The sequence below is a fragment of the Rana temporaria genome, chromosome 1 (assembly GCF_905171775.1).
Source record: "Rana temporaria chromosome 1, aRanTem1.1, whole genome shotgun sequence".
NCBI classification, from domain to species: Eukaryota; Metazoa; Chordata; class Amphibia; order Anura; family Ranidae; genus Rana; species Rana temporaria.
In genome coordinates this window covers 517,227,082-517,253,168 of record NC_053489.1, presented here as the reverse complement: position 1 = coordinate 517,253,168, position 26,087 = coordinate 517,227,082, and the positions used below count along the sequence as shown (strand labels likewise).

At 44.2% G+C, this 26,087-nt stretch overlaps 1 protein-coding gene across 2 annotated transcripts in view; it reads right to left on the bottom strand.

Annotated features, from left to right (window-relative positions):
* The window catches only part of LOC120919385, a 63,698-nt gene that overhangs the window by 7,842 nt on the left and 29,769 nt on the right, over positions 1 to 26,087 (bottom strand). The window contains exons 4-7 of one of the 2 annotated variants that reach the window (XM_040331535.1): positions 18,062 to 18,124; positions 14,262 to 14,342; positions 13,719 to 13,736; positions 1,126 to 1,205 (exon numbers count right to left, since the gene is read on the bottom strand). In XM_040331535.1, coding sequence (XP_040187469.1) covers positions 1,126 to 1,205; positions 13,719 to 13,736; positions 14,262 to 14,342; positions 18,062 to 18,124 — 242 coding nt within the window. The remainder of the gene's footprint in view (positions 1 to 1,125; positions 1,206 to 13,718; positions 13,737 to 14,261; positions 14,343 to 18,061; positions 18,125 to 26,087) is intronic. The other variant, XM_040331543.1, reaches the window with a different exon arrangement.

Genomic DNA, 26,087 nt, shown 5'->3' with positions numbered 1-26,087 from the left:
GTCCACCTGGCTGCACCCCCCTCTTCTGTCCACCTGGCTCCATCCCTCCACCTGCCTGCACCCCCTCCTGTCCACCTGGCTCCATTCCTTCACCTGCCTGCACCCCCCTTCTGTCCACCTGGCTCCATCCCTCCACCTGCCTGCACCCCCCTCCTGTCCACCTGGCTTTATCCCTTCACCTGGCTGAACCCCCTCTCCACCTGGACCAGTTCTGGTGCTAAAATTATTGAGTTTGTTTAGATTTTTTTTTTCGGGGGGGGGGGGGGGGGCAAGTAGCTGGTCTCGCCTAGGGCGCAAAATAGTCTAGCACCGGCCCTGTGGGTCTGAACGGCATATAGCTGTAGTTTGCATCCCGGAACCTTGGATGACTGGACCATCAGATGTTGCAATCGGCAATCTGATCCAATAGAAGCAGAGGAGTGTCGGGAGAGCAGAACCGGGCGAGCAAGGGTCTCGTCACACAGAGCAATTGCTGCATCTGATTGGATGCAACCACTCTTTGGACAACAATTTTTTAATTGAAGGATGTCTGGCAAGGAGATTTCCCCAACCTTTTTGTTGTGTTTTTGGGACAGAAAGTGAAAGGAAATTTCCCTGATAGTACGCAGCAAAAAAATAAACTAGCAAGGGTTTAATAGTTCCATACTCTATCCTAAATAAAGAAAAAAAGGTTTGGCAATACATACACCTAAATGTAGTGATGTAGATATGCATTAACAGCCAGTGTTAAGTGTGGCAAGACACGTGAGAAAAACAAGCACTTTCTTTGAATCATGTGTAAATAAAGCCCTAGATCTGAATTCAATTAAGTTGTTGCATAATGCTCAGGGGAAACCAATACTTCAACTTACGGTAACTTAGAAGCTGTGAGAAGTGAGCAAAAGCACAACGTACATCATAAATATATACTTTTATTTTTTTGCCAAGCTTCTGCTATGTGAAAGTTTGGGTAGTTTGATGGTCATGAAGCATCAAGACTGCAGAAACGGCTACTTGAAGTGACAGTTTTAGCTGGTTTGGTCACCATACATAGATACCCGTTTTGGGGGTTGCTAATACTGAAACTATTCTAGCCACGTGTATATGACAGGCTGTGATCATTATTTTAGGATATTAAATACTTACTCTTTTATTTATTATATGGTATGCTAAACAGCTGATGATGATAATAAAGAACAAACCCACCAGACAGCCAATGAGAGCACCTTGAGGAAAAAATAAAGGTATTTAGTAAAAGTATCACTGACATAAATGGAAAACATTTGCTAAGAACAGTTTCTATTTATTGTACAATCATCTGCTTGTCTTCTACGACTAACATATTCCCCAATCCCTAGCAAAAATAATTGAATTTGACTTCCCGAACTGCAGTACCACAGTTGAAATCTGAAATGTTAAAGAAGAACAATATTTAGGCAAAAGGCCTATAGGCTATATCTACGGTATATCTATAGTGTTTAGATATATATATCTATACAGTATATATATATATATATATATATATATATATATATATATATATACAGTGAGGAAAATAAGTATTTGAACACCCTGCTATTTTGCAAGTTCTCCCACTTGGAAATCATGGAGGGGTCTGAAATTGTCATCGTAGGTGCATGTCCACTGTGAGAGACATAATCAAAAAAAAAAATTCCAGAAATCACAATTTATGATTTTTTAACTATTTATTTGTTTGATACAGCGGCAAATAAGTATTTGAACACCTGTCTATCAGCTAGAATTCTGACCCTCAAAGACCTGTTAGTCTGCCTTTAAAATGTCCACCTACACTCCATTTATTATCCTAAATTAGATGCACCTGTTTGAGGTCATTAGCTGCATAAAGACACCTGTCCACCCCATACAATCAGTAAGAATCCAACTACTAACATGGCCAAGACCAAAGAGCTGTCCAAAGACACTAGAGACAAAATTGTACACCTCCACAAGGCTGGAAAGGGCTACGGGGAGATTGCCAAGCAGCTTGGTGAAAAAAGGTCCACTGTTGGAGCAATCATTAGAAAATGGAAGAAGCTAAACATGACTGTCAATCTCCCTCGGACTGGGGCTCCATGCAAAATCTCACCTCGTGGGGTCTCAATGATCCTAAGAAAGGTGAGAAATCAGCCCAGGACTACACGAGAGGAGCTGGTCAATGACCTGAAAAGAGCTGGGACCACCGTTTCCAAGGTTACTGTTGGTAATACACTAAGACGTCATGGTTTGAAATCATGCATGGCACGGAAGGTTCCCCTGCTTAAACCAGCACATGTCAAGGCCCGTCTTAAGTTTGCCAATGACCATTTGGATGATCCAGAGGAGTCATGGGAGAAAGTCATGTGGTCAGATGAGACCAAAATAGAACTTTTCGGTCATAATTCCACTAACCGTGTTTGGAGGAAGAAGAATGATGAGTACCATCCCAAGAACACCATCCCTACTGTGAAGCATGGGGGTGGTAGCATCATGCTTTGGGGGTGTTTTTCTGCACATGGGACAGGGCGACTGCACTGTATTAAGGAGAGGATGACCGGGGCCATGTATTGCGAGATTTTGGGCAACAACCTCCTTCCCTCAGTTAGAGCTTTGAAGATGGGTCGAGGCTGGGTCTTCCAACATGACAATGACCCGAAGCACACAGCCAGGATAACCAAGGAGTGGCTCTGTAAGAAGCATATCAAGGTTCTGGCGTGGCCTAGCCAGTCTCCAGACCTAAACCCAATAGAGAATCTTTGGAGGGAGCTCAAACTCCGTGTTTCTTAGCGACAGCCCAGAAACCTGACTGATCTAGAGAAGATCTGTGTGGAGGAGTGGGCCAAAATCCCTCCTCCAGTGTGTGCAAACCTGGTGAAAAACTACAAGAAACGTTTGACCTCTGTAATTGCAAACAAAGGCTACTGTACCAAATATTAATATTGTTTTTCTCAGGTGTTCAAATACTTATTTGCAGCTGTATCATACAAATAAATAGTTAAAAAAAATCATACATTGGGATTTCTGGATTTTTTTTTTTGATTATGTCTCTCACAGTGGACATGCACCTACGATAACAATTTCAGACCCCTCCATGATTTCCAAGTGGGAGAACTTTCAAAATAGCAGGGTGTTCAAATACTTATTTTCCTCACTGTATATGTATATATATTTGTGCTGTCAAACGATTAAAATTTTTAATCGCGATTAATCGCATTAATGTCATAGTTAACTCACGATTAATCTAATTTATGACGAATTTCCCCACAAATATCACACAATTCTGCAAGTGATTATAATTTATGATCGCTGTTTTCTAGCTGATCTAAAACCATTTTTTACATAAAGGGACACTTTTGGACAATCTACAGTTTTCAGGCAGAAAGAATAGTTTTTATTTTATAAAAGTACATGTAGGACACTGGGCAGACCACTAGGGACAAGGGGGGTGTGTATTTTTTACATACAGTACTGTAATCTATAAGATTACAGTATACTGTGTGTATTGTGTTTGTTTACTTTTTTGAATTTGGCGCCGTTCTCCGCTCCCGTGCGTCGTAACGTCGCAGGGAACGGAGATCGGCGGCACACAGACACTGTGAATCGAGCGAGGAGGACCCGCCGAGCGAGGAGGACCCGCCAAGCAAGGAGGACCCGCTCGATCACACAGCGGGGTGGCATCGCCGATCACACAGCGGGGTGGCATCGCTGGATCCAGGGACAAGGTGAGTAACTTGCCTGTGAATCCAGCGAGAAGGTAAGCCGTGCCGCGCCGCTGCACACTCTGCACGTCCACCCCGAGCCCCCCCGCGTTAATCGCGCGACAAAAATATTGACGGCGTTAACATGGGTTTGCGTTAACGCCGTTAATATCGCGTTTAACGCACAGCCCTAATATATATATATATATATATATATATATATATATATATATACACAGTCATGGCCGAAATTGTTGGCACCCCTTTGTGTCTATTGGAACAAAACAAAAAAGGGAGGAAAAAAAGCAAATTTGACATAATGTCACACAAAACTCAAAAAATAGGCTGGTCAAAATTCTTGGCACCCTTAACTTAATATTTGGTTGCACACCCTTTGGAAAAAATAACTGAAATCAGTCGCTTCCTATAACCATCAATAGGCTTCTTACACCTCTCACCCGGAATTTTGGACCACTCTTCTTTTGCAAACTGCTCCAGGTCTCTTTTATTGGAACAGAAATTTTAAGATCTCTCCACAGGTGTTCAATGAGAATTCGATCTGGACTCATTGCTGGCCACTTTAGAACTCTCCAGCGCTTTGTTGCCATCCATTTCTGGGTGCTTTTTGACGTATGTTTGGGGTCATTGTCCTGCTGGAAGACCCAAGATCTCAGACGCAAAACCCAGCTTTCTGACACTGGGCTCTACATTGCGACCCAAAATCCTTTGGTAATCCTCAGATTTCATGATGCCTTGCACACATTCAAGGCACCCAGTGCCAGAGGCAGCAAAACAACCCCAAACTATCATTGAATCTCCACCATATTTCACTGTAGGTACTGTTTTTTTTTGTAGGCCTCATTCCGTTTTCAGTAAACAGTAGAATGATGTGCTTTTCCAAAAAGCTCTATCTTGGTCTCATCTGTCCACAAGACGTTTTCCCAGAAGGAGTTTGGCTTACTTAAGTACATTTTCGCAAACTGTAGTCTTGCTTTTTTAGGTCTGTGTCCTCCTTGGTTTCCTATACAAGAACAAGTCTCCTGCGCTCTGATATTTTTAGGAAGTACTATGAAGTAGTGCAGTTCAATTAAAAGTTATCATCTAGAGTCTTGCAGCCCTCCTCAGAATCGTGGGAATTCATGAAACTATAAAAGAGAAGAAAAAGAGCGGAGGGCGCACCGACCTCGTGTGATACTGATAAAATGTATTTATTCCAATAGTAAAATCAATGGGTATACTCACAAAATTGGAGTTAAAATCAGGCTTTAAAAATGAGTACAGCTTGACACTGACCTATCAGCACAGGTCTGTCTGTCCACATGTGTGGGCGTGTGTGTATGTGCATGTGTGTGTGTATATATATTCCCACAATCACCACGGCGAGGGAGCACTGCAGACCACGTTAGCTCTGAGGAAAGGGGTACGCCCCCGAAACGCGTCAGCTATTACATCGACTGATTGGTTCAAACGATTATTCGTGTTCCACTGACGATGCTGGACATCTGCTGTACTCATTTTTAAAGCCTGATTTTAACTCCAATTTTGTGAGTATAACCATTGATTTTACTATTGGAATAAATACATTTTATCAGTATCACACGAGGTCGGTGCGCCCTCCGCTCTTTTTCTTCTCTTTTACTCCTTGGTTTCCTGCCATATCGTTTCATTTCATTTGAATGTTGACGGATAGATTGCGCTGACACTGATGCTCCCTAAACCTGCAGGACAGCTTAAATTTCTTTGAAACTTGTTTGGAGATGCTTATCCACCATCCGGACTATCCTGCGTTGCAACCTTTCATCAATTTTTCTCTTCCGTCCATGCCCGGAGAGATTTGCTACAGTGCCATGGGTTACAAACTTCTTGATAATGTTGCGCACTGCTGACAAAGGCAAATCTAGATCTCTGGAGATGGACTTGTAACCTTGAGATTGTTGATATTTTTTCCACAATTTTGGTTCTCAAGTCCTCAGACAGTTCTCTTCTCCTCTTTCTGTTGTCCATGCTTAGTAGTGATGGACGAACATCCGACGGGAGGGTTCGCGAACGCTAACCGCGAACGATCGCAAATGTCCGCGAACCGCAAGTTCGCGGCGAGGCCCCATTGACTTTAATGGCAGGCGAATATTAAAAACCTTCAGGTCATATTTGCAGCCACAAAATACTTACACAAATAGTCCCAAGACATGGACACTGACCTACCAGAAGTATTAAGTGAAAAACCGTATACATAAGTGCCGGCCATTACAAGCCCTAAAAATTAGCCGACAGGCGTTCACCTGACAGCAAACAACCTTGTATTCTGTGGCTTGTGGTACATTAGGCATTCACCGGATACAGAAGTAATTGTCGGCCATTACAGGCCACAAAAATTAGCGCACGGCCACAGGCGTTCACCGGACAGCAAACAACTTGTGGCTGGTGGTACATTAGGCATTCAACGGATAAAATTAAGAGAAACTTATTTAGCGCTGGAAAATAGATCATGAAAAAATAAAATATGTAAAATATGCTAGCCAGCACTAAGGATAAATTCAAATAAAAATTCCCAAAATAGCATAAATGGTGAAACAGTGCAGCGCAAACAAACAATAAAGTACAATAACACACAAGTCCATAAGTGATCATGGAAAGTAAATACATTTTTTTAAATATTAATAATCAAGAGTCCATCAGTGATCGTGTGAAAAAGAAATCCAGGTGAATTTCATAAAACGGTGCAGATTCCGATCAAGTGACCAAAGAAAGATCCTCCACCAAGAAAAAACAGATGGCCTCTCACCTCAATCATTCGACCCTTAGTGCCCATTCACACCTGAGCGTTTTGTCGCCTGAAGCGCGACGCCCCAAAACGCTAGAGGGGAAAAAATACATTATTCTCTATGGAGATGGTTCACATCTCCACTACAAAACGCCTGACGCCAAACGCCTGAAGCCCAAACAAGTTCTGGACCCTTTTTTGTCGCTCAAATTGAGCGTATTTGGGCGTTTTACATTGGTGACCCTAGACCTGTACAAAATCGCGGTAAAAAACACAACGTTTTGTCGCGGCAAATCGCGGTAAAAAACGCTGTGTTTTGTCTGGGCAAATTGCGGTAAAAAACGCTGCAAAAAGCTACGCTCAGGTGTGAATACAGTCTCAAGGAGTCACATAGCGTGGTATACAATCAAGAATCCTGAATCTGGCAATCAGCAGATCAATAGACTCCTCCCCCTCCTCCACGAGGAGTTACGTGCTGACGTCACCCGCGATCACCGCTTCTATCGTATGCTGCACACGCTTGTTAGCGTTACTTGCCTGTGTACCTGCACTTGGTTCTGAGTGCCACACCATGTGAGTGTTTTTTATTGCTTTTTAATAAACACCCCTTTGTTGCTACTGAGAGCATTAGATCTCTCTTTTTTTCTTATATGTCCACATTTGCTGATATCTTTCTGAGCCTGTGATTGACATCCAGAGCTGTTTATTGATCTGTTGATTGCCAGATTCAGGATTCTTGATTGTATACCACGCTATGTGACTCCTTGAGGGTCGAATGATTGAGGTGAGAGGCCATCTGTTTTTTCTTGGTGGAGGATCTTTCTTTGGTCACTTGATTGGAATCTGCACCGTTTTATGAAATTCATCTGGATTTCTTTTTCACACAATCACTGATGGACTCTTGATCATTAATATTTAAAAAATGTTATTTACTTTCCATGATCACTTATGGACTTGTGACATTATTATTCTTACTGTTAGGCCTAGTACACACGAGAGGATTATCCGCTGGAAACGGTCATCCGGACCGTTCCCGCGGATAAATCCTCTGGCGGATTTTGATCTGATGGTTGTACTAACCATCAGATCGAAATCCGCACGGAATCCATCCGCGGTGACGTGTCGCGCCGTCGCCGCGATGATGATGCGGCGACGTGCGCGACGCTGGAAGGTAAAGACTTCCAACGCATGCGTCAAATCATTACGACGCATGCGAGGGAGGGGATCGGACAGATTGATCCGGTGAGTCTGTACAGACCACCGGATCAATCCGCTGGACAGGATTCCAGCGGATAGATTTCTTAGCATGCTAAGAAATTTTTATCCGCTGGAAATCCATCGGCCCGAAAAATATCTGCGGATAAATATCCGCTGGGCCATACACACCACAGGATCTATCCGCTGGAACTGAGCCTATCGTGTGTACGGGGCCTTATTGTACTTTATTGTTTGTTTGCGCTGCACTGTTTCACCATTTATTCAACGGATACAGAAGTAAGTGTCGGCCATTACAGGCCCCAAAAATTAGCCCACGGCCACAGGCATTCACCGGAGAGCAAACAACTTTGTATTCTGTGGCTGGTGGTACATTAGGCATTTAACGGATACAGAAGTAAGTGTCGGCCATTACAGGCCCCAAAAATGTGCCCACGGCCACAGGTGTTCACCGGACAGCAAACAACTTTTTATTCTCCAGCTGGTGGTACATTAGGCATTCACTGGATACAGAATAAAGTGTCGGCCACAGGCGTTCACCAGAATTTAAATGAAACATGGTCTACTGGTCACATGTGTTGAATTCCTCCGAGATCCATGCTTCAATCATTTTTATAAATGTGAGGTAGTCAATACTGTTGTGAGCTAGGCGAGTGCGCTTATCGGTCACGACCCCCCCTGCTGCGCTGAACGTTGGACAGGACACTGGATGAGGGGCAAGCCAACAGTTCCATTGCAAATTGTGCAAGCTCTTCTCAGTGCGTCCACATCAGCCGTTAACCCGATGTAGTCGGACACCTGTCGGTCTAGGCGTTCCCTGATGCTGGATCCGGAGGACAGCTGTCGATAGGTCGGCTGAAAGAATGATCTCATATCATTAGTGACTAAGACATCTTCAAACTGCCCTCTTCTTGCAGGTGCTGTTGGATTGGAACCCGAAACTATTTCTCTGAGAGTGGAAATTCCTCTGCCAGCGGACGCAAAAGCAGAATGCAGCATTTCTCGAAGCAAGGCCTAGAAGTGCTGCATTCTGATAGCCCTCTGTGATGGTGGTAACATTTCCACTATGTTTTGTACTGGGGGTCTAAGTACGTTGCCACCCAGTACTGGTCCTTGCCTTTTATGCTTTTTATATGGGGGTCCCAATTAAAACACTGGAGCATGAAGGCCCCCATTTGCACAAAACTGGAAGCGCTGTACTGTACTGGCCTGGCTCCTGCTCATCATCCAGGATAATGTCATCCTTGTTCTCCTCCCCCATCCACAAACAACACCAGGGATCTCAGAAAGGTTTAAAGCATGCTCTTCTTGCTCCTCCTCCTCCACCCCGGCACCATCCTCCTCTGACTCCTCTTCAGACTCCCGTTGTTGACTTTTCTCAGGTGAAATAGCCCCCCCCCTGGGAATTCATCCAGCATTGCGACTTCCTCATCTTCCTGCTCCTGCTCCTTGACGGCTTGATCAATGACACGACGCAATGCACGCTCCAGAAAGAAGGCGTAAGGTATGATGTCACTAATGGCGCCCTGGCTGCGACTGACCAGTTTGGTGATCTCATCAAATGGCCGCAGAAGTCTGCATGAGTCGCGCATGAGCAGCCACTGGCACAGTGAAAAAAAAACAAGCTCCCCAGAACCTGTCCTGCTGCAGAGTTCGTACAGGTAGTCCTTAACTGCACGTTTCTGCTGGAGCAGCCTATCAAGCATATACAATGTTGAGTTCCATCTCATCGGGCAGTCACAAATAAGATGTCTGGCGGGCAGGTTGTGTCGCCGCTGAATGTCAGCAAGCTGAGCGATGGCCGTGTAAGATCTTCTGAAATGGGCCGAGATTTCTGGGGTGCCAACAATTTCGGCCATGACTGTATATATATATATATATATATATATATATATATATATATATATATATATATAAATATATATATATAAACATACATACACAGTATCTACAGTAACTGCTAGCAACAAAAGAGTGTACACCCCTAAGTAAAAATGTCCAAATTGGGCCCAATATGTCAATATTTTGTGTGGCCACCATTATTTTCCAGCACTGCCTTAACCCTCTTGCAAATGGCGTTCACCAGAGCTTCACAGGTTGCCAATGGAGTCCTCTTCCACTCCTCCTTGACGACATCACGGAGCTGTTGGATGTTAGAGCTCACCTTCCGTTTGAGGATGCTCCATAGATGCTCAATATGGCTTAGGTCTGGAGACATGCTTGGCCAGTCCATCACCTTTACCCTCAGCTTCTTTAGCAAGGCAGTGATTGTCTTGGAGGTGTGTTGGGGTTGTTATCATGTTGGAATACTGCCCAGTGGCCCAGTCTCCGAAGGGAAGGGATCATGCTCTGCTTCAGTATGTCACAGTACATGTTGGCATTCATGGTTCCCTCAATGAATTGTAGCTCCCCAGTGCCGGTAGACCCAGACCATGACACTCCCACCACCATGCTTGACTGTAGGCAAGACACACTTGTCGTTGTACTCCTCACCTGGTTGCAGCCACACACGCTTGACACCATCTGAACCAAATAAGTTTATCTTGGTCTCATCAGACCACAGGACATGGTTCCAGTAATCCATGTCCTTAATCCTTGTGCAATCCTTTAGAAGAGGCTTCCTTCTGGGACAACAGCCATGCAGACCAATTTGATGCAGTGTGCGGCATATGGTCTAAGCACTGACAGGCTGACCCCCCATCACTTAAAACTCTGCAGCAATGCTGGCAGCACTCATTCATCATTTCCCAAAGACAACCTCTGGATATGATGCTGAGCACGTGGACTCAACTTCTTTGTTCCACCATGGCGAGGCCTGTTCTGAATGCAACCTGTCCTGTTAAACCACTGTATAGTCTTGGCCACCGTGTCGCAGCTCAGTTTCAGGGTATTGGCAATCTTGCTATAGCCTAGGCCATCTTTATGTAGAGCAAAGATTCTTTTTTTCAGATCCTAAGAGAGTTCTTTGCCATGAGGTGCCATGTTGAACTTCCAGTGACAAGTTTGAGAGCAATAAAACCAAATTTAACACACCTGCTCCCCATTTACACCTGAGACCTTGTAACACTAATGAGTCACATAACACGGGGAGGGGAAAGGGCTAATTGGGCCCAGTTTGGACATTTTCACTTAGGGGAGTACTCACTTTTGTTGTCAGCGGTTTAGACATTAATGGTTGTGTGTGGAGTTATTTTGAGGTGCAAAGTGTAATTTCTTCAGTGCTGTCACATGAAAAGATCTAATTAAAGCGGAGGTTCACCCTTAATAGAGAATGTATCTGATTAAGACCGCCACACTAAGTACATTTACAATCTGCTATTAATTTATTTTTTAACGATTACAGTACCTTTATTCTGCTTGGAATACCAGGCTCTTCCGGGTATCCCTCCCGCGGGAGTGGGCGTGTCATTAACTTCGTAAGCGCCCCAGTGTTTTCTGGGACTCGATCGCAAAGTCTCCTGGGAGCACAGCGTCATGCTTCCCAGGAGATGAGTCATTAGGCACATTCAGTCAACACTCGCTGTCAACACTGCCCATCCCGGAAGTATTTGCTTGTGGGCTTCACAGTGCCCACAATCAAGATGGATCACTACAGGACAGATTTTTATAAATACTTCTTTACGGCCGAATCTCGATGCTTAGGGCTAGAAAAATAAGACACATGAGTACAATGCTAATTGTATTAAGAGCGGTAGACGCAACAAAAAAAAAAGTTTTCCCGCGGAACCCCCGCTTTAAAAAATTTACAAAAATGTGGGGGTGTACCCAAATTTGTGAGATACTGTAGATTATATATATATTATTTATATATATATATATATATATATATATATATATATATATATATATATATATATATATATATATATATATATATATATATATATATATATAATGTATATAAACATATATAAATATATATATATATATCCCTGGGACCAGCTTACAATGCTTTATTCCACGCTGTGTCTTTGTGTGGTAGTGGCTATCTTGGTAGATGATCAAGGCTTAGCTTTCTCATGTAAAAGCCGTCCTGATGGGTGGATCTAATAAACTGATAAATGGTAAAATGCTAACTTTGTAAAACTGCACATGGATGGATCTAAATTTAGCAGGTTCAGCAGGGACTTTCTAGAGACAATCATGTATCATCGCTTAAAGCAGCCAACCAGCAAGGGAATGGGTGACTTGGCATTAGGTATTGGCTACTCTCGTGGTGAAGGGGTGTTATGCTTGTCCCCTTCACTAGCAGCCGACTCCCTGTCTTTTGGAACCAGACCTGTGGCACAGAGTACCTAGGGAATCTAGCCTGGGAGTCACGGGGGAGATGTAGAGGGGCCCCTGAGAGGCAGAGAGAGAGCAACCAAATGCCAAGGCAATAAGATGAGGTTGTCCCATCTAGGGAGACCTCAATTAGCAGTCCAAAAACAACTGATCACTGACTCGCTATATAAATTAATGGGGTTCCTCTTATGCTAAAGACACAATCCTAATAACACCAGGGAGGCCAAAGAAAGACAGCCCACCAAAGCAGCTTCACCAGAGGACCAACAGCAGTGTAAGCAGTAGAAATACTTTATTGAGATCACTTCTCAAAAAACGACATTTAGCCAAAAGGCATAAAAACAGTCACTGTTAAAATCAAGGATTGACAATGTTGTCACCTTAAAACCACTTGAGCCCGGGCCACCATTATATACAATCACACTGAGATTCGTGCATATTCAGTATAAGGTTAGTGCTATGCAGAAATGTTAGAACAGTCAATCCAGGACATAGCCAACCACAAGGTATGCCTGGAATCAACCTAAATGTGCATAGTGGTATTATCACCAGATTTCACACTGGTGCGAATCAAGCTATCTGGAAATGAGTAAATCAAGCATGGGAATCCGAACCTAATCTACATTGGTGCCTTACCAATAGAGGAAGGTTCAAATCAGCAATATTGGGCATTATCGTTCAAAGCCTCCTAGGTAGGCACACTAATATGCTTGTATCATGTCCAAATTTAATAATAGTCCCTGGCTGCAGTTGACACTTGAGGTGTAGCCACCTAATTGGTATGCCACAAAATTGCAGTAAGGTAAATATACATCAGTCTTGGTGTCCGATAGATGAACCGTATCCATTTGACAGAAGTCTATATAGTTGCAGCAATTAGTCATAGATTCTGGCAATAAAGTGGTTAGTGGAACCAGTCACCATATCAGCCAGCCCTTTCAGTTAATCCATATGGAGACACAGCGTCGGCAGAGAGGATAGTAACAGGAGATTAGAAAGTGGCTTATGCAGTTCCAAAAGCGCAAAGCCTAACTAACCGCCAATGCATAAGTTCAGCAGCCAACAATCCATCCAACCTGACTAACCGGCTCTCTAGAATAACATATAGAAGTCCTAAGGATTTGCTCAGAGGCTCTCACCACTCCAATGCTGTATGTTCTGTCACATTTGACTGTTCTCACTTTGATCGAGATCTTGCTGTCTCTCTTAGTGCTGCCAGCAGCTAGCAATTTCAGTCATCACATGCTTTGGCTTGGACAAGGTAGACCTGCCATGCAGTATGTGGTAGATGGGGAGGCATTCAATGCTCTTCCTGTATGGACAGAGCCTGCAGCTCATTGACACTGCGAATGTCAATGCGTTTCACCCACATGAGCTTTGTATGCCTTTTGGCTAAATGTTGTTTTTTGATAAGTGATCTCAATAAAGTATTTCTACTGGTTACACTGCTATTGGCCCTCTGGTGAAGCTGCTTATGTGAGTTTTCTTTATTTGGCCTCCCTGGTGTTATTAGGATTGCCTCATGATTTTGCATGCTGTTAAAGGATGCCATGACTAAAGTAAGGTTGAGAAACGCTGGCCCAATATGTTGTACATTGGATTTTCATGGCAGCCACTTAGAGATGCAGGGAACTAGCATCCCCTGTTCACTCCTGCACTACTCATTCATGACTTCTGGTACAGAAGTGCGCCATGTGAATAGGGAGTGCTGGTTCCTTGCATCTAAGCCACATCACACAACATGACCAAAGTAAGTTAAAGTAGAATGAGAGAGTAAGGCTTACCTGCAGTTTCTGAATGTTCTAAACAGAATAGAATGAAAAACAAAACAGCGTAAGAAAGAATTTTTAAAGGTGTTGGGTATACAGTTATATATGGTTACCAGCCTTATGTTTACAATATATTTCTATGGAGCATACCATTTTGTTGTGCCTGCCAGTGTATACTACATATGCATGTACCCTAAAAGCAGAGTCTGTTAATGGCATGAAGATCCACAAACTGTCTTGATTCTGATGGAGTTGGAAAGATCTGACTACGATGGAATAAGGCAGGCTTGACATTATGTGCAAAGCAGTTATTGTGATTTTGCATTTGCAGAAGCCCTTGCTGCCCCTTGCTGAAATTCATGCAAATGTTTCACTATTTCCTACTGAATGTGACAAGGGGTATACTTTTTGTTGCAGCCATGGCATGTGTACAACCCCCTCTAGCTGTTGTATTAAGTTTAGGGGGACAGTAAAACTGCAGCTCACTGGCCTTTTTTTTATGCCTCTGGTCGCAAGTGTAAATGAGCCCTTGCAGTATGAACCAAGTATTTCACATACGTCCTAGAGGAGTTGTCGTGCCTTTTGTAGCTGTTGTTGAGTTGTTGGTGAAGAGTTCATCTGAAGTAGTTTCTGAAATGCCTATAAAAAATTCAAATAAAAAAAATATCAAAAACTTGTATTTCATAATTTAACATTAGCTTGGATGCATGACGATTCACTAATAAGTACAGCGTGCTAAAAACGCCATTGCAATCATCGCTGATAGTAAAGCATTCTATACGCTATACGTTTCGGGTCTGTGTATCACTGGCACTTTTTTTGCCAGTGACATACTGTATTTTTAAGGGGTTTAACACCTGATTCATATTTTTTTTCTATATAAAAAAAGCTTATTTTGGAAGGGAATCTAAAAAAGTGTATGAGTACACAGTACATACAGCGCTCCATTGGGAAGTACAGAATAACTTAGTTCTTTAAAACCTTTTTCTATGAAGCATCAACAAGGTAAAGGGAGAGATGGGACGCATGGATGGATGAATGAGAAGATGGATGGCTGAGCAGGAGGAAAGATGGACTGAAGCTAGAACAAGCAGGAATAACCATGCAGCTCCCGCAAATTATTATCATCCCCAAAGGACTGTTTAATAGACCCTAAAAGAACTGTACACGTGGCTCAACCCGGACTTCTTTTCCCAAGGTCAGATCCTCAAAGAATGATTTTTGGAAAAAGGTTTTGACCCCCACCTTAGTTGAACAATCCTTCAAAACATATGCCATCACTCATACTAGGGCAGTTAAAATAGAGACCACCTCTGGGTCTGATATTATATTCATAGTTCCTCTCCTGTTTTAAATGGAGAAGGTCATTGATAGACATTGGGAGATGCTTTTGAAGGCCCCAAGTTGGGGGCCGGTCCTTCCAAACAGACCCAAATTTGTGTACCAAAGGATTCCTAATGTCAAAATCAGAATTGTCCTCAGCAAACTACCACCCAGTAATAAGCCCTATTCCCATCCTATAGCTTCTTTGTTCAACATAATAGGGATGTTTAAATGTAGGAAATGTAAACTGTATAAATTTGTTGACTATTGCAAAACGAGTTTAACCAACAACAAGGGTAAAACTTTTTCCATCAGCTCCTTTTTCATCTGTTCTACTAACTTTGTCATATACTACCTCTCATGTCCCTGCAGTCTCCTTTACATAGGCAGGACAATTTGCACAGTCCAGGCACATTTCAGCAAACACCGGAGACTCATTGAGGAAGGTAGTACTGATCATAGTGTTCTCTGTCAGTTTAAATACACTCATAATTGCTCCACCAATGGCCTTCAGGTCTGGGTTTTGGAGCAAATTCCCCCTTGCGACTTTCATACCCTCTGCCGCGGAGAAACCTTTTGGATCTATCATCTTAATACTCTGTCGCCAGGAGGTCTAAATGAGGACAATGTAAAAAGGAAAATATGTGCACTACCCAAAAACAAAAATAAATGTGTCAAAAAAGAACCCTGAATGGGAGTGAAGCAGCTACACAGGAATATGACAAAATTCAGACAAGTGTGGATGAGGCCATACAAGTGTCATCAGAGACCATACACCCGATGGAAGCCAGACCAGTAGCAGACCTGGGAGCAGTATTATTATTATTATTGTTGTACCATAAACCATCTGGCCATTTCTTGATAATGATTCTATTATTACTCTTTTAGCGCCAGTATAGTTGCGTATCTATTGGCTCCATTTCCCCATCTGCCTGAAGCCCTATACTCATATATGGAAATCATTCATGTGGGATCACAGTTATTAAAATAGCAGGTACTTTGACTTTGACATCTAATATATTGAGCTTCTCTACGTTAGATTATGTCAATTTATACAATATCATATAAATTATTATATTGAATCTTTGTAGATTCTGACCCCACATGCTCTATGAGCTCTAGCAAGGTCCAACAGCCCCACAGCAACCTGATGGGTCTTGCTTCCACCGGGTGTATGGCCTCTGATGACTGATCAGCGCTGTTTGGTGCTCACGCAGTGATATATGCAGTCTCTTCAAAGTCCCACAGACTAGGTGAGCACAATGTATGAAATCGATTACTAACAATGTAATGACTTAAAAATGATGTTATATAAAATACTTGAATGTAGATCTATACTAATGACATGTATTTTGTTTTATGTATGATCAGATGCAAAGATAGATGGATGCGGCGCCCTGACGACGCTTAATTGCGAAACATGTTGGTGTCCAGCATCAGTACTTTGTAACCAGCATTCAATAAGGGTCTAAAATTATTTTATGATTATGTCCTTTTATTTCTATTTAATACATTTTGTATTTTTCATAAACCTTTGTGTTATATATGCTCACCTACCAATAAACACACTATCTCCATAAGGTCCTAATTATTCTGAGTAGGCACATTTAGTTTGCCCCTTCTTTATTTTAACACTTTAAGGACTGGAATACCGTGTCTATTCTGGAAACTGTCCAACTACATCCTTTCAAATAGACTGTATATACCTAATAAGGTGTAACCATGTAGTGTGAACCAAAAAATGTAGTGGCAATAATTGCCCAACAACAAAATGTGAAATACAAATGATTGAAGTGAACAATATAAACAAAAATGTGAAATAGTGCCCAATGAAAATCAAATAAAGGTGAAATACATATGCGCTTACCGCAACCGTTGGACCCAAATGTCGTACGACAGTGGATCGATCGAGCTTGGGATGTCCCAAGTCCAAAAGAAAATGGAGTCTACCTCATAGGCAATCAGATGTCATCGACCCAAGAAGGGGAAGGAAGACCAGATCACCAGATTCATCGGCAATCGGTGGCAGATGAACATCTGATCTTCCTTCCCCTTATTGGGTCGATGACATCCGGTGACATCTTTGTGGGACATCCCAAGCTCGATTGATCCACTGTCGTACGACATTTGGGTCCAACGGTTGCGGTATATGTATTTCACCTTTATTTGAAGATTTTCAATGGGAAGTTCCTTCGCATCTCATGACATCTTCATTGTTTCTTTTTTTTTCCATGGACACTATTTCACATTTTTTTTTATATTGTTCACTTCAATTATTTATATTTCACATTTTGTTGTTGGGCAATTATTGCCACTACATTTTTTGTGTCACACTACATGGTTACACCTTATTAGGTATATACAGTGTATTACCATTGGGCTCATACGTATCGCTACATAATCATCCACACTGGTCTAAATGAGGAACTTAAGGCGCATATTTTGTAGTTGCCACCTTTTTCCCTCTTTGGCCTTACATAAAAAAAATATATATTTATATTCTATTTTTTATTAATCTTTGATAATCATTTTAGTGTCTGGCATTCTAAAATTTCTGTATAATATTATGCACTTATATATATACTTTATACATATGCAGGGACTGGGGAGAAGCGAAGGGCCACTGAAAGGTGATTCTATGCTGACAATGTCACTTTAGGAATGTATGCCAAATTTCTCCTCTACTTCCTTAATACTCCTAATTTGACATTTTCTGAAAGAAATATTCATTTATATTAAAAACACATTTTAAGACTATTATATCGTAAATTGTAATACAAATACTCAATGACATATCAGCTCGACGCAGGGATATGCAATTAGCGGACCTCCAGCTGTTGCAAAACTACAAGTCCCATCATGCCTCTGACTCTGGGTGTCATGCTTATGGCTGTCAGAGTCTTGCTATGCCTCATGGGAATTGTAGTTCTGCAACAGCTGGAGGTCCGCTAATTGCATATCCCCGAGCTAGAGGAACAATAGCAGTTTTGCAGTTTATTGCTACTGTGATTTATATTTGTAGATTGTGCACTTACCACTGTCAGGTGCTTTGGTATCTGCAGGCGAGGTGGAAAATACAGGCTGTGTTATTGTTTCACCTGTTGAATGTTATGATGAGATATAAAAATATGTAATTGTCTGTGTTCCCACTTCTCAGCTTTTAGGGCTCATTCAGATGGGCGTTTTGTCCTGTCCTATGTGCAAAGCCGCTGACAGATTCATGCATGTCCACCCCAAAGCTGCCAGTAGGCAGCCCATAGAAGTGGATGCACATGCAGCGGCATTTCAAAGTTTGACATGTGGGTAAGAGTGGGTGCAGGCCAGGATATGCGTTCAGATCCATGCACCTTGCACCTACTCCTGTCTGATTTCAATCTAGCGCTATAGAGCTGCTAGAATTTAACTAGTTCTTTCCCAAAACAATGAATGAGCCCTATGCTGAATTCCAAACAGAAATAAAAGGCACACATTAATGTAGCTCTAAATCCTATAATACATAATTAAAAGTGTGTCAACACTAAATCAATTATCAGTATGTTTGGCATCAATCCAAATCTGTTGAAAAAATGTCTTATCTGTAGATCCTGCCAGTATTAGCACTTCCTGATTCAGGCTGACAGTACTAGGCCACTGCCTCACTATCAGCAGCAGCGTTATCAGTCAGCAGTGTGTGCTCCTTCAGTAGGCTGCTGGGCCAATTATGAGATCTGTACATACCTCCTACAGACCTTATAGCTTGCCCAATGGCCAACAGAAGCAGCACATATGGCAGGCTGTCAATGATGCCACTAGTTAGCAGCAGCTTAGTGTTGCAGGCCTGCAACAAATAATTATGTTACTGGGATGATCTCCAATTAAGAAACTTTGCAACAGAATCACAAAAAATATACTGCTTAACCACTTCAGCCCCGGAAAGGATTTATCCCCTTCCTGACCAGAGCATTTTTTGCGATACGGCACTATGTCGCTTTAACTGACAATTGCGCGGTCGTGTGACCTTGCACCCAAACAAAATTGACATACTTTTTTTTCCCAAAAACAGAGCTTTCTTTTGATGGTCTTTGATTATCTTTGCGGTTTTTATTTTTTGGTGCTTTAAAAAAAAAAAAATAGCAACAATTTTGAAAACAAAGCAATATTTTTTACATTTCGCTATAATAAATATCCCCAAAAATATATAAAAAAATAATTTCTTCCTCAGTTTAGGCCAATATGTATTCTTCTACATATTTTTGGTAAATAAAAAAAAAAAACGCAATAATCGTATATTGATTGGTTTGCGCTAAAGTTATAGCGTCTACAAAATAGGCGATAGATTTGGGGCATATTTATTATTCATTTTTTTTTATTAGTAATGGCGGTGATCTGCGATTTTTATTGTGACTGCGACATTGCGGTGGACAGATCGGACACTTTTGACATTATTTTGGGACCATTGACACTTATACAGCGACCAGTGCTATAAAAATGCACTGATTACTGTGTAAATGTCACTGGCAGGAAAGGGGGTTAAACACGAGGAGGCGATCAAGGGGTTAAATGTGTTCCCTCAGTGTGTTTTAACTGTAGGGGGGATGGGCTTCCTGGAACACCACAGATATCACTGCTCACGATCACTGGGAGCAGTAGATCCCTGTCATGTTGCTAGGCAGAACTGGGAAATGCCTTGTTTACATCTCCCCGTTCTGCCTCTCCTTCCGTGTCACAATTGCGGGCCTCTGGCGGACATCGAGTCTGCGGGTCCCACGGGCACACTTTCACAGTGCGCGGAGGGTGAGCACATGGACCTGATAGCCCATGATTTAAAGGGAACATACGGGTCCGCCCATTTGCGCAGCCATGCTATTATGCCAACATATATCGTCATGGCATCCCATGAAAAAGGAAATGTAGTGGGGAGGGCTCTATAGCTCTAAGTGTTAACTTTTTTATCCAAGGTGTTATCTCATCCCAAAATTTCTTGATCTTGGGACAGTGCCACCATAGATGTAAAAATGACCCCTTCTGGTTGCATCCCCTCCAGCAGTTAATATCTGCGGACGGGTACATCTGCACCAGGCGAGTCGGAGTCCGGTACCATCTAGTGAGAAATTTATATGACATCTCTTGTATCAATCTATCCACTTGTTCTGTCGTAAAATTATGGCCCAGTTCCTTTTCCCACTCACGAATGTAATAGGGAGTTGTGTGACCGTGAGCACTCAGCACCAACTTATACATTCGTCGGCTCTGATAAATTAACACACCACTCCTCAAAAGTGTTCAGGGGATTTGCGGGTCTAATCTGATGTTTCCATTTATTAAACAAATCCCTCAACTGACCATATTTCCATTCCGTCATTACCCCCCCCCCCATATTCTTTACTAAAACCCCCAATGGAAGAAGTTTCCCTTGTGGTGCCACTCCTGCACAGTTTCCTTTCCCCTCCCTACCCCAACGCCCTAAACTACCTCTTTCCTCCCCCTGGGGAAACCAGGGAAAACCCTCCATGGGTGTCAAGGGTGATATCGGGGGGGGGGGGGGCAAATCTTCCTGTCTTATTCATTCTGTCCCATATTGTAAGTGTTGTTTTGGTCAAGGGTGATACATATTCTGACAGTCCCCTATAAGCGGCTGGAATCCTTGGTGCCCCTGCCAAGTGTCTTCCTGCCAACGTTTTCTCCACTGATACCCATCCTTTACTGTCTGAGTCATGGCACCAGTTTATAATACGAACCAGGGCCATGGCTCTGTAGTAAGTCCCTATATCTGGGAAACCTACCCCTCCCTCCCCCTTTGATCTCCTCAACATCTCATATGCCAGTCTGTGGTGTTTATCTCCCCATACAAAAGTCGTGAGGGCACTCCTTATTTGCTTAAAAAAAATCTGTGGCAGAGTTATCGGAATGGCGTGTAGGATGTAAATAAGCCTGAGGATTATGTTCATTTTCAGCGCATTTACCCTCCCAAACCACGTCAGTGCGTGGCCTCTCCATTTCTTCAAATCTTGTATTATCGAGACAACCAGTGGACCATAATTTATATCGTATAACCGTTTTACATCTGGAGTTATATAGGTCCCAAGATACGATAGGGCGTCCGTACTCCATTCAAAGGGGAAAGCTCCCTGTAACTTTCTTCTCAACCTCAGGGATACATGAATTGGCATAACTACAGACTTTTCAATATTTATTTTGAAATTTGATAAAAAAACAAATTTCTCTATCTCCTTCATTAATTCCATCATGGATTCCTGAGGTGAAGAAAGGTAACACAATAAATCATCTGCGTACGCTGATATCTTATGTTCCATGGATCCAATCTCTATCCCCTTGATCTTCCAATTCTCCCGAATTGTACATAGAAAGGGCTCCAGCACCAGAGCAAATAACAGTGGAGACAGGGGGCACCCCTGCCTGGTCCCATTCCATATCTCAAAATAATCTGAGAGTCTTCCATTTACTTTTAGCCTTGCTCTGGGATTTGCATAAAGTGCCAATACCCATCCCATCATCCTTTCTTTCAGGCCCTCAGAACTCCGACCATGAATCCCCAACCCACTCTATCGAAAGCTTTTTCCGCATCCATTGAGATTACTACACTCGGGGCCTGATTCCCAAAAGAGATACGCAGACTTAACTGCTGTTCAGTCTGTGCCTAACTTTGGAAACGATTCTCAAAAGGCTTTTTCCAAAGTTAGGCAGAAAATCTGACATGTGTAAGACACTTACACGGTCAGATCTTAGGATGCAGTACCGCATCCGCCGCTGGGGGCATTTCTCATGGAAATGCAGCTTTGAGTATGCAAATGAGGACTTAAGCAGATTCTCAAGGCATTTCAGCATTGTGATTTCTGCGTAAGTTCCGATTTTGCTTGCGCAAAACTAGGGCTGGTTTTACAATGTGTAAAGTTAGTCACACCTTGTAAAGGCCCATTCAAGCGACGGCATTTGGTATGCATTCCTGAGGGAGAACTCCACGGCAATTTTTAAATTCAAAACCGGCATGGGTTCCCCCCCCAGGAGCATACCAGGCCCTTAGGTCTGGTATGGGTTGTAAGGAGACCCCCCCTACGCCGAAAAATCGACGTAGGGGGTCCCCCTACAATCCATACCAGACCCGTATCCAAAGCACGCTACCCGGCCGGTCAGGAAGGGAGTGGGGACGAGCGAGCGCCCCCCCTCCTGAGCCGTGCCAGGCCGCATGCCCTCAACATGGGGGGGTTGGGTGCTCTGGGGCAGGGGGGCGCACTGCGGGCCCCCCCACCCCAGAGCACCCTGTCCCCATGTTGATGAGGACAGGACCTCTTCCCGACAACCCTTGCCGTTGGTTGTCGGGGTCTGCGGGCAGGGGCTTATCGGAATCTGGGAGTCCCCTCAAATAAGGGGGCCCCCCACCCTAAGTGAATGGATATGGGGTACATCGTACCCCTACCCATTTACCTGGAGGCAAAAAGTAAAAGTTAGTAAACACACAACACAAGGGTTTTTAAAATAATTTATTATTCTGCTCCGGAGGCCCCCCCTGTCTTCTTTATTAGCTCTATTACCAGGGGGGGCTTCTTCTTCCGCTCTCCGGGGGTCTTCTTCCACTCTCCGGGGGTCTTCTTCCACTCTCCGGGGGGGGGTTTCTTCTTCCGCTCTCCGGGGGGGGCTTCTCCGCTCTCCGGGGGGCTTCTTCTATCTTCGCCGCTCTCCGATGTTGACTCGGCGAACCCCGGTTCTTCTGCAGATGTCCGGTGCCTTCTTATTCAGCGCTGGCTGCCTGCTATCTTTGTGTGTTAGCTCAATTAGTAACAGGCAGCCAGCGCGGTCTTCTGTGACGTCAGGTTCTTCTCTTCTGTTCTTCTCCCCTCTTCCGATGTTGACTCGTCGCATCTTGTCACTGCAATGATGGAAGCGCGCCTTGCATCCCATTTATATAGGCATCACCGTCCCATCATGCTCCGGCAGGTACCCACGTGGTGGGTGCCTACCCACGTGCACCCACCACGTGGGTACCTACCGGAGCATGATGGGACGGTGATGCCTATATAAATGGGATGCAAGGCGCGCTTCCATCATTGCAGTGACAAGATGCGACGAGTCAACATCGGAAGAGGGGAGAAGAACAGAAGAGAAGAACCTGACGTCACAGAAGACCGCGCTGGCTGCCTGTTACTAATTGAGCTAACACACAAAGATAGCAGGCAGCCAGCGCTGAAGAAGAAGGCACCGGACATCTGCAGAAGAACCGGGGTTCACCGAGTCAACAGCGGAGAGTGGCGAAGATAGAAGAAGACCCCCGGAGAGCGGAGAAGCCCCCCCCCGGAGAGCGGAAGAAGAAACCCCCCCCGGAGAGTGGAAGAAGACCCCCGGAGAGTGGAAGAAGACCCCCGGAGAGCGGAAGAAGAAGCCCCCCCTGGTAATAGAGCTAATAAAGAAGACAGGGGGGCCTCCGGAGCAGAATAATAAATTATTTTAAAAACCCTTGTGTTGTGTGTTTACTAACTTTTACTTTTTGCCTCCAGGTGAATGGGTAGGGGTACGATGTACCCCATATCCATTCACTTAGGGTGGGGGGCCGGTATCTGGGGGCCCCCTTATTTGAGGGGACTCCCAGATTCCGATAAGCCCCCGCCCGCAGACCCCGACAACCAACGGCAAGGGTTGTCGGGAAGAGGTCCTGTCCTCATCAACATGGGGACAGGGTGCTCTGGGGTGGGGGGGCCCGCAGTGCGCCCCCCTGCCCCAGAGCACCCAACCCCCCCATGTTGAGGGCATGCGGCCTGGCACGGCTCAGGAGGGGGGGGGCGCTCGCTCGTCCCCACTCCCTTTCCTGACCGGCCGGGTAGCGTGCTTTGGATACGGGTCTGGTATGGATTGTAGGGGGACCCCCTACGTCGATTTTTCGTCGTAGGGGGGTCTCCTTACAACCCATACCAGACCTAAGGGCCTGGTATGCTCCTGGGGGGGGGGAACCCATGGCGGTTTTTTCTTTGAAAATTGGCATGGAGTTCTCCCTCTCAGGAATGCATGCTGAGCGACGCTGTCATTTTTTTTTATAATTATTTGTTTTCCCGGCGCGTATATTTTTTTTCACCCGTCGCAACTTTAGTGTCCCGTCGCAATCTTCAAAGCCGCCCGGCGTCAATTACGTTCGCGCGCTGCACGTCGGGAAAATTACGTCACACGCATGCGCAGTACGGCCGGCGCGGGAGCGCGCCTCATTTAAATTTTAAACGCCCCCCGGAGAGGAGGACCGCCTTGCGACGGCGGCACTTAAGTTACACGGCCTGAAATTTCTAGGTAAGTGCTTTGAAGATCGGGCACTTAGGTAGAGATTTTAAGTCAGTGTAACTTAACTGCTGAAAGTTAAGTTAGGCAGCTTTTTTGGGAATCAGGCCCTCGGTTTCTGCTTTGGTCCTTTATGCATCCAGTGCATAACATGGAGGGCACGAATGGTATTATCCCTCGCATCTCGGCCCTTCATGAACCTTGCTTGATCTAAATGTATTAACTTTACTATGTGTGCCTGTAGCCTCAGAGCCAATATTTTGGACAGGAGCTTCACGTCGGAGTTCAAAAAGGAAGATGGGCCTGTAGCTGGAACAACTCTGGGGATCTTTCCCCTCTTTTGGGAGAACTGTCACATATGCCAGCAGAGCCTCTGCCGGCAAAGGTTTAGAATTTGAGACTTCATTGAAGTATCTACCAAGCGGGGCTAACAGGGTTGGGGCAAACTTCCTATAATACATATTTGTGAGACCATCAGGTCCTGGACTTTTGCCCAAGCTTAAGGCCCCTTTTACACGGGCGGATCAGTAATGATCTGCCCCGTGAACCTCCGCTTGCTCAGCGGGGATCACTCCGTTGATCCCCGCTGAGCCGGCGGATGACATGGCGGTCCCCGCACACTGTGCAGGGACCGCCTTGTCTTTTCTCCGCTCTCCCCTATGGGGGAATCAGATGAACACGGACCATCTGTCCGTGTTCACCCGATCCGCCAGACGGATGGAAAAGTAGGTTTTTCCTCCGTCACACTTTGGCGGATCGGATGTCAGCGGGCATGTCACCGCTGACATCCGCGGCTCCATAGAGGAGCACTGAGCGCCTGTTCAGGTCCGCCTAAAAAACTGGCAGGCGGGCCTGAACGGGCTGCCCTTGTAAAAGAGCCCCAACGCTGAAATCACTTTCTCCAGTTCTTCAATAGAGATTTCTTTTTCCAAATCCTCCAGGGCTTCTGGCGGTATACCCTGTAGTCCTGAGGCCACTATATATTCCCGGAACTTATCCTCCTGCCCTCCGTCTGTTGCCCCCCTAGATGCCTGCTCTATATTATACAATGACGAATATAAGCAGTGAAATTCAGCTGCTATTGCTTGGGAGTCTGTTATTTGCTTATTTCCCGCTTTAATATTATGAACATGCCGTTGTTCCTGTTGTTTATTGTCTAGCTAATAATCTCCCACTGTTTCCCTGTTCGTAAAAACGATGGGCAAAGTATCTCTGCTTGTTTTGAATTTTTTGATCCAGTAGTTGTTTTAGGTCTATCTTTAAATTTTCCAATTTCTGCACCTCTTCTAACTTCCGATGGACCTTATGTTTAATTTCCGTTTTATGTATCTCATCCAGTATCGTGACAGGCCGATCTGACAGCTTCAAAGTGGAATTAAACCCACCTATCCTTTACAGACAAGGAAGCTGCTTCTGTTTCATCTGCAACTACCATAGTGCTTCACATGTGATCAGTTATGACTAGAGTTGAGCGGACACCTGGATGTTCGGGTTCGGGTCCGAACCCGAACTTTAAAAAAAAAGTTCGGGTTCGGGAACCCGAACACGAACCCCATTGTAGTCAATGGGACACGGACTTTTAGAAAAAAAAATGTGCAGAGGTCCCCGCAAATTCAATAACCAGACCCTTTAGGTCTGGTATGGATATTCAGGGGAACCCCGCCGTCAAATTAAAACAAAAATGACGTGCGGTTCCCCCTAAATATCCATAACCAGACCCTTCAGGTCTGGTATGGATATTCAGGGGAACCCCGCCGTCAATTTAAAACAAAAATGACGTGCGGTTCCCCCTAAATATCCATAACC